The sequence below is a fragment of the Glycine max genome, chromosome 18, assembly GCF_000004515.6.
Source record: "Glycine max cultivar Williams 82 chromosome 18, Glycine_max_v4.0, whole genome shotgun sequence".
Lineage (NCBI taxonomy): Eukaryota > Viridiplantae > Streptophyta > Magnoliopsida > Fabales > Fabaceae > Glycine > Glycine max.
Genome location: NC_038254.2, coordinates 45,261,208 through 45,271,504, shown reverse-complemented (window position 1 = coordinate 45,271,504; position 10,297 = coordinate 45,261,208). Strand labels below are relative to the sequence as shown.

The following is a 10,297-nucleotide window of genomic DNA, read 5'->3' as shown; positions in this document are numbered from 1 at the left end:
ACAATATAGCTCCTAGGCCAGATGGTTTCAATGTTTTATTCTTCAAGAAGGCTTGGAATATCATTGGTGATGATATCTTTGCAGCGGTTAATGAATTCTTTACAACTGGAAAAATTCTAAAGCAGCTCAACCATGCTATTATTGCGCTTATTCCTAAACATGATCAGGCCTCCCAGGTTAACCATTTTAGACCTATATCTTGCTGTAATTTGTTATACAAGATTGTGTCTAAAATTCTGGCCAACCGCATAGCCCCAGTGCTTGAGACTATTATTGGGGAAACTCAAACTGCTTTTCATTAAGAACAGAAAGATGATGGACAACATCTTCCTAGTTCAAGAGATTTTGCGCAAATATGCCCGGAAAAGATCCTCTCCGAGATGTCTCCTGAAAATTGACTTGCATAAAGCTTATGATTCCATTTCCTGGGAATTCTTGGATTGGATGCTTAAGTCCATTGGCTTCCCAGCCTAGTTCTGTACTTGGATCATGGAATGTGTTTCTTCCACTTCCTTTAGTGTGGCAGTCAATGGATCCATTTATGGTCACTTCAAAGGGCAGCGGGATCTTAGACAAGGGGATCCTCTCTCCCCTTATCTGTTTGTGCTCTGTTTGGAGTACTTTTCCAGATATATGAGTAGCCTCAAGGATGATGCCAATTTTAAATTTCATCCCAACTGTGTAGGTATTCAGCTATCTCATTTGGCTTTTGCAAATGATATTATGCTTCTATCTAGAGGAGATATCCCTTCTGTGTCAACTATGTTTGCCAAGCTTCAACACTTCTGTAGGGTTTCAGGGCTTTCCATCAGCTTTGATAAATCTGCCATATACTCAGCCGGTATTAGGCCACATGAGCTTTCTCATATTCAGCAGTTTACTGGATTTAGCTTGGGTGACTTCCCTTTTAGATACTTGGGTGTTCCCCTTTTATCATCTAGATTAAATGTATGTCATTATGCTCCCTTGCTTTCCAAGATTACTGGCCTAATTCAGGGATGGAGCAAGAAGTCTTTATCTTATGCAGGTAAGTTAGAGTTGATCAGAGCAGTTATTCAAGGAATTATGAATTTCTGGATGGGGATTTTTCCTTTGCCGCAATCTGTTTTGGACCAGATCAACGCTTCGTGCCGTAATTTTCTATGGGGCAAAGCGGATATTGGAAAAAGCAAGCCCTTGGTTGCTTGGTCAGTAGTTTGTTCTCCGAAAAACGAAGGGGGTTTAGGCCTTTTTAATCTCAAGGACTGGAACCTTGCGCTTCTTTCCCGTATCCTATGGGACTTTCATTGTAAGAAAGATTCTCTATGGGTTCGGTGGGTTCACCATTACTATTGCAGAGGGAGTGATGTGTGGAATTACAATACTTCTTCATCAGATTCAGTTTTGATAAAGAAAATCATTCAAATAAGGGGCTTTATTATCTCCAAAGAGCTAAGTACGGAAGAGGCCAAAAAGAGGATTCAATCTTGGCGCACCAATGAACAATTGCTTGTTGGCAAAGTCTATGAATACATTAGAGGTGTCAAGCCTACTGTTAGTTGGTGTTCTGTTATATGGAACCCAGCAATTCCTCCTAAGATGTCTTTCATTCTGTGGCTTGCTAAAAGGAACCGACTGCTTACTCTTGAAAAAATTGCTTTTTTGAAAAAGGGTTCCCTCTGCCCTTTATGTTCAAATAAGGCTGAGTCAAATGCTCATTTGTTCTTTTCTTGCAGGAAATCTCTCCAAGTTTGGGCTCACATTCGTGATTTGGCTCCTTTCCGCAGGCGTTTCACTTCTTTACAGTGCATTACTGACTCTTTAATTAGAGGCAGATCCATATCAGGTGTTCAAGGAAAATTACGTTGTCTGGCTATAGCAATTACAGTCTATTACATCTGGTTGTCTAGGAACAAGTTGATTTTTGAGGATTATCAATTTTCTGTAATAGAGGTTATTAGCAAGATTAAGTTTCTCATGTATAGACAAGCACACATGTTGCATTTGTTTTAGCATCTTGATATAGGCCTTCTTGTATTAGGGAGGCTTTTGATTTTCTCTAGCTGCGGGGTATGCCCCGTTTATTGTTGTATCATTTTGGATTTAATATAATTTACTTTTTTCCCAAAAAAAAATATAACATTAAATAAAACATACTAAGTAATCAGATTGATTTATTGGAAAGGATTTTCAAAATTGACATCCGATATCCAATATAAACTCATCAAACTCATTGGATTTGCATTTTTTTTAATCTGATCCTAACCAATTGGCATTTTTGAAATTGTATTTATTTGGATTCATCGAATTCTAGGATTGATTCAGATCCATTACCCCTCCTGCTTAAAACAACTACTATTAATTATTAGTTCCGGAGCTTCATACAAACCAAGCTAATCCCAAAATTTGTGTTTTTGGGTATTTATTTATTTTTCTTTGGGCATAACAATTTAAATTATGGAACCCCCATCCACAGTTATAATTTAGCTAGTGATGTATGAAGCATCGCACGCAGCTGGAAGGCAAAGGAAAGCAATCGGTGTTGATATGTCCTTAGGTTCTCCAAGACGACCAACTGTCATTTGAGATTCCATAGCCACAACCATCTTATGCACTTCAGCAGTAGATTTCTATAACAAGATCAATTCAAAGAGATTTTTTTAGCATTTGGTTGCTGAATTAATAGCACAATATGCACGTACGAGAATAGAATAGAAGAGACTGACAACTATAGGAAATATGTAGCAAGGCAATAAAAATAATTCGCTGCCATTAAGGTAAACTATTTCATGGAACATCGACAATATATATGTTTATGAAAGGAAAAACATTTTTTTAAAATTAGAAGAATTCTATAACATTTATGAAATATACAAAAAAAATTAGGACATTAACTTTTTACTAATCTATAATTTTATTTTTGATTAAAAATAACTATCAAATTAGGAAAATAAAAAATAAAAAAAATTGCACAGTTATTCACCTTGGCCCGAATATAACTATCAAATTTTACTTTTTTTTTTTTTTAAATTGCAATGTATAAGCTTACAACTAACAATACATACAATGAGATACTCCAAAAGTAAAGTCTTAATAGGACCAGGTGCCACGGTATTTGCACGAATATTATCCTTTGCCAATTCCATCTTGGTAAATTGATTCAGTGCTCCTGAATATAATTTTATATGCAAATTGATTATTTTCTGGAACTCCAATTAGCCACGTCTAATTTCTAGTTAAAGTATATATATAATGACAGAGAAACTTACCTTTAGTGGTTGCATAAGTAGAACAAAGTGGAAAAGCTTTGAGACCTGATATCAACACTATGCTCCCATACCCAAATGCCTTTAGAAGTGGTTGTGTTAGTTGGCATAGGTGGAAACATGACTCAAAATTAGTACCCATTAGTGTTGCCACATATTCTGCAGTGTAATCAACGATGCTCTTAGTTGAAGTTGTTCCAGCATTGTTTATCTCACTACTACAAATAATGGTTTTAACATCGCTAAGTTAACATTGGTTTTACCAAAAACCGATGTTAACTAAAACGGGGTGGTAATCTAGTAAATAACACGAGTTTGTTAATGTTGATTTTTTATAAAATCAATGTTATTGAAAAAACGTAGAGAAAACTCAATTTTGGTTTTATGCGAGATCTTTCATAATCATTGTCAGGTGCTGAAAACCCTCAAGCTCACTAACTTTGAAACCTCTCACTCTTATCACTCTCACTCAAACGGTTTCACACTCTCATTTGAAACCTCTCGTGGCATTGAAACTCGGTCACCACCGGCATTGCAACCTCTCATGGCACTCGTGGCACTGCAACCTCACTGTTGGTCACAAAAGGTTAGCTTTCTTCTCCTTTCTTCGTGTTTCTCTACTTTGTTCTCCTTCTCGCATTGTCATTTGAACTCCTTCTTCCTTTCTTAGTCTCATAAGACCTAAATAATTTCATTTCTCCTCATCCTTCGTGTTAGTCTCACAGGACGCAATATAAATGAAGTGAAACCTGATAACTTTTTATAAATCTATCTATCTATCTATCTATCTATCTATCTATCTATATATATATATATATATATATATATATATATATATAGTGTTTACAATGTATTTAACGAAATGTGTATGTGTGGATGACAGTCTGTATGTGTAAGCGGTTTATGAAACAGCTGATCTTGCATATTGATTCATGGACCACGAAGTAGTTAATGGTTAGGATTGAATGTTGTTGGTCTCTAGATCTACTTGGCCTTTCAATAACATTTGTTGCAAAAGTTGTTTTGATGATTGTGCGAAGTTGTTGAACCAACAACTTGTCAATGAATTCCAATATCCAATTTTTAATTTGTTGGTATTAAAAAAACAGTAGACGTTTCTTCTCATATCTCTCACTTAGCATTGAAATCTTTAATTTGTAGACACTTCTCATTTTCTTATTTCCATCGTGATCACGACATTCCTTGCTGGACATTAGAGTGACAATCATCACAGGTACAAATGTTTTTCATAAACTTTTGATACTTTTTTTTTGTTACCAATACTTTTATAACTTGTTGACTGTGATTAATGACTATTGTTTTATATACAAGTTATGTTCATGATGAGTGAACCTTAGATTCTCGTTTGAGATTGAATACAATGATTCTTCCAGATAGTTTGTATTAATTGTTGTATTGAATCTTTAATTGTCCATTTGAGCAGTTTCGGAAAAGTCATTTTTTATAGTAGATTTGTACGTATACGTTAACTTTATTTTCTTAAATTTGATGAAATTATAGTATAGTGCATTTCACTTTGTTCTCTGAGTACATACTTGATTGTGGTGGAATTCATGTCACCACTTTCATGTCTTGTACTTGAAGATCAATGCAAAATGTTGTCAAAATTTTGTCAAATCTAAGAAAAGAGAGTTAACCTTTACGTATGAATCTAGTATAAAAAAATGTCTTCCTGAATGGGATAGGGTCACACCTTTAATGAAAAAAGTGATGTTTTCATGCATGGAATAACTTTGTGAGTATCACAGAGTTATTAGTTAGATGGATCAAACTTGGATGAATGCAAGTCGTATGAGCCTTACGTATGAGGAAGGCGTTGAAAAGTTCTTACAATTTGCCTATGAAAGAAGTCGACCGAATGAGGATGGAAAATATTTTTGTCCTTGTATAAATTGTTTGAATGGGAGACGACAAGTACTAGATGACATACGGGGAACATCTTCTGCGTGAAGGGAATAAGAAGAATTATACGACATGGATATGACATTGTGAATTGACAAACATGCAGAAGGTGTCTGAAATTGAATCGGTTGATGTAAAAATAGGAGATCGATTAAAGGATATGATTCATGATCTTGGACAAGAGTCATTTCAGTAAGCACATGCCCTTATATATGATACATTGGAAAGTGATTCGAAGAAGCCTTTGTATCGGGGATGCAATAAATCTTTGACCCTATAGTCTGCGGTGTTAAGTATGGTTAATGTCAAGGCCAAAAATGGGTGGAGTGACAAAAGCTTCACTTCACTGTTTCAGGTAGTGCAAGATATGCTTCCAGAGGAAAACACGTTGCCAAAAAATTATTATCAGGTGAAGAAGATATTGTATCCAATAGGTATGGAGCATCAGAAAATACATGCATGCCCTAATGATTGTATATTATATAGAGAAGAGTATGAAGAAATGCATAAATGCCCTAGGTGTGGGGTAGCAGTGATGAAAGCACAATGAAAAGCTCCCCAACGAAGGTGTTATGGTATCTTCTGATCATTCTAAGGTTCAAGCATTTGTTTGCTAATGTAGATGACGCAAAAGACCTTACATGACATGCAGATGGGAGAAATTGCGATGAAATGCTCTGTCATTTGGCTGATTCTAGCTCCCAGTGGAAGAGGATTAGTCGTTTGTATCTGAATTTTGGCAAAGAGGCAAGAAATCTTAGGCTTGGACTTGCCACTAATGGAATGAATCCCTATGACAGTTTAAACACTCGGCACAATTCGTTACCTGTTTTGCTAGTAATTTACAACTTGCCTCCTTGGTTGTGCTTGAAGTGAAAATACATGTTGTTGTCTATGGTGATATTGGGCCCAAGACAACTAGGAATTGACACCGATGTTTTTCTCAGTCCCTTGATTGAAGACTTGACAAAGTTTTGAGATGAGGGGATTGTTGTGTTTGATGGGTATTGAAATGAGACATTCAAGTTGCGTGCAATGTTATTTTGTACCATTAATGACTTTCTAGCATACGGGAATTTGTGTGAATATAATGTTAAGGGCCATCGTGCATGCTATTATATATGAAGAAGACACAAGCTACATACAACTGAAACATGGAAGAAAAACAATATACACTCGACATCGATGTTTTCTGAAAGCTTATCACCCTTACCGGCGATTGAAAAAAGTTTTTAATAGAAGTCAAGAGCATGATAGTGCATCGATACCATTAACTAGTCAACAGGTTCTTGAGCGGGTTGAGGACATCAATACTATATTAGGAAAGACCCAAAAGAAGGAAAAAAGCAAAACTTCCATATGGAAGAAGAGATCGATATTGTTTGATCTTCCATTACTGGTTCGATCTAGATGTCAGATATTGTATTGATGTTATGCATGTAAAAAAAAAAAAGGTGTGATAGTGTCATCGACAGGCTTCTTAACATTCAAGGCAAGATAAATAATGGTTTGAATACTTGCCAAGATCTAGTTGAGATGGGTATACAAGACTAGTTACATTCAAGGTCTGATGGTAAGAAAATACACTTGCCTCTAGCTTGTCATAGTTTGTCCAAAGAGGAAAAGAAACGTTTTGTCAGTGTTTGAGCCATATCAAAGTGCCACAGGGATACTCTTCGATACTTTTCAAATTATTATTGACATATTAAATTGTATTTTTCTTTCATTTATTTTCAATTTAACTTGGATCTATTTTACTTTTTGCTCTGGATTTATGAATTTGAGTATTTCGTTAATTACATGTTTATGAAACAATTCAATTTTTTACGTTAAATAATATAAATACAAACAATAATTGCTAAATTATTGATAATAAATAATAAAAATTAAATAAATTACAATTATTTATAAAATAACATTTCCGACGGAAATAGTCCATCAGAAATTTTCGTCGGAACGTTTCCGACGGTTAAAATTTCCTACGATCATTTTTTCGATAGATTTTGATCCGTTGGAAATTTTGAATTATCGATGGATTTTTGAGCTTTTCGACGGATTCCAGCCATCGCAAATACATTTTTTTTTAGTTGGTCAAAGATTGGGTTGAATGGCTTATGGCCATGGAAGTACACATTTTTTTATCATAATAATTTGTTTATAAACAATATTTAAATATTATGACTTCACATTTTATATTTTGAACTATCTTCCAATCCAACCATTATATTATAACTATATCCACTCGTGCTGATTTTCTTATGTCTTTCTCCTTCATTCATTTATTGAAGAAAATATAGAATTCATTTGGTATGAGAAAAACTTTTCATCTTGTTTTCATTTCCTTTCAAAATGTTGAAAATGACTTTTTACCCTTAAATTTGGATCATCTTTTTCGACACTACTTTTTTTTATACTGAAAATGAAAATAGAAAATTAACATACTAAACAAATCTAATCCATTATTTTTAACACGTTTTATTATTCATTAAAATCAATTGGAAAACTATGAAAATAGGAGGTTCATTAAATGAGACATGAAATAAAAAAAATATTCATTAGAGTGTTACAAGTATTTTCCTTTGCACAAATAATTTATATTACCTTCATCTCTAAATATGATATCTTTTTAACTATTTTAAACTCTAATTTACTTAATATTATTAAATTTATAAACAATTTGTATTAATTTTTTTCATAATTATTCATAAAATAATCGGGACTCATCATCTTTGTCTTTTCACTTAATTACTTAATTTTTACATAATTAATTAATGTGTGTAAGTCATCTTTTCCAATCCTTATAAAGATAGAGAATAAATTTATCTTATTAATTTATAGCATTTATTGTAAAGTAATTAAGATTATTTTGATTAAAAAAGTATTTAATAAAAGACAACTTGAAAATAATCTTATCAATAGGAACAAATATTTTTTTAAAAAAAATTATATATTTAGGAATGAAGGTATTATAAGTTTTTGTACAAGATAAAGGACTAAAGAAAAGAAAAACATTGTGTAAAATAATTGATTTGATAAATATAATGGAAAAATAATATGGTAAAATATTTTTTTAACAGGCAAATGAAACTTGTATATTAAAATAGCAACACAAGAAGTGCTAAGATATTAGATACATAATATCTGCTTAGACATGCTAGTTACACAAGAATAACTCCAACAAAATATTGTCCCAACAAAAATTTCCAAAGGCATGATAAAATATATTTTTCATCCTCAATTTTTGGCAAAATAAGCAAAATTTTGACTAATCTTAATCATTATACTTTTCTTACTTAACGTTGTTAATGCCAATTTACCATTTTTTCGTACATATATTTGTGGTCCTCGCTCTAATAAAAGGTCTACCAGTTAAGACCTAGGCAATTGATTGAACAAAGTAAGATCTTGACATGGTCCTCACTTGAATAAAAGGTCGACCAACTAAGACCTAGGCAATTAATAGAGCAAAGTAAGACCTAGGCTTGACCCTCACTCTAATAAAAGGTTGACCATTTAAGACCTAGGCAATTGATCGAGCAAAGTAAGACCAAGGCTTTACCCTTACTCTAATAACAGGTCAACCAAAATTAAGACCCAGACAACTGATCAAGCATATTAAGCCTTAGGCGTGGTCCTCGCTCCAATCAAAGGTTGGTAAGCTAAGACCTAGGCAATTAGCCAAGCAAAGTAAGACCTAGGCTTGGCCTTCATTCCAATAAGAGGTTGACCGGTTAAGACCTTGGCAATTGACCGAGAACATTAAGACCTAGGTAAGGTCCTCACTCTAATACGAGGTTGAACAACTAAGACCAAAGTGTGTTCCTCATTCCAAAAAGAAGTCAACAAGTTAAGAGGCTTTGGTTTTGGCTACAAGTTAGGCTGAGGTCCTACTAGGGTATAAGAAATCTTGGTAGGTTCATTGAGCTCAACTAAGGTCTAACCCTAGAATTCTATATTTTAAGAGGCTTCAACACTAGTTACAAGTTAGGCTGAGGTCCCAATTAAGGTGTAAGAAATCTGGGTAGGGCCACTAAGCCTCTTCTGAGGTTCGACTCTATTTCTAAGTGTGTTCTATCGGTTCTGCTCATGAAATTGTTCAAAGGCAAACATAAGCATACTTTCATTGATTGTCCATGAATGTGTTCTTCCTTAAGTAGATTGCACTAAAATGTGAGTCTACTTGGACAAATTTTCTATACGTCATATCTACTAAATTTTTTGTAGAATGAGATTGATCGTTAGAAAAAAAAATCTGCTTAGCTTTAAGTAGGACATACTAAGATTAACAAATTGAAAAAATTTCCATGTCGAACATATGTGATTTTTCATAGATCATGATTGATCAAAAGCAAACTTGATTATCAACAAATAGTATTTTGTACTAAGATCATCGACAAACATATAATGGATTGTACTAAGATCTTGATTCTTATTCTTCGATACATTTAGTCATTAGTAGATCAATATGTGAATATACACATTTTATCAAGTTCACTTGTGAAATTCTCCAAAGTGAACTTGCTCACTTTTTTTGTAGGTCATACTAAGCTTATCAGATTTACAAAGCAAGTTGACTCTATCATTTGTACATCGTGATTGGTTATCAATTCTGCTAGTGAAACTTTTCAAAGCAAACTTATTCACTTTTTAGTAGATGGTATCAAGCATATTGCAATTGAATGTACTTGGTATTCATAGGGCATAACAAGGTTATCAAATTTCTGAATTGTGACGAATTATGAAACATACTAGTGAATCCTCCAAAGAGAATCTCTTCATTTTTTCGTAGATCATAACAAGATTATCGAATCTACTTGTCAAATTTTCAATACAAATCCATCAGCTAGTATTAGAGTGCAACAAGGTTATCAAATTAGTTTACAAGATTTTGAACTCAACTTATGTTTGTTTTGGAAGACATGGACTTAACTTATGTAAAACCTAGTCATTAATCAAAGGTTAATCTACACTTACAAAAGAGGGCACAAGGGTCGATACAAAATCAGAACATAAAACGACTCTAATATTCTTTAGCGACCTTAACAATATGACCATTGAAGACCCTTCTACTATTTAGCCTCTAAATGCTATCACACTTGAGGGTAAAAGTTGAGTACGCTTTGGTCATC

General features: G+C 33.7%; 1 protein-coding gene across 1 annotated transcript; it reads right to left on the bottom strand.

Annotated features, from left to right (window-relative positions):
* Positions 1-2,256: 2,256 nt before the first annotated feature.
* On the bottom strand, positions 2,257-3,791 carry LOC100775773 (tropinone reductase homolog At5g06060). The gene is given in 4 exon segments (XM_014770673.2): positions 2,257-2,609; positions 3,045-3,148; positions 3,249-3,463; positions 3,721-3,791. Coding segments are annotated over 4 exon segments (570 nt in total). The 3' UTR covers positions 2,257-2,429.
* Positions 3,792-10,297: the final 6,506 nt, after the last annotated feature.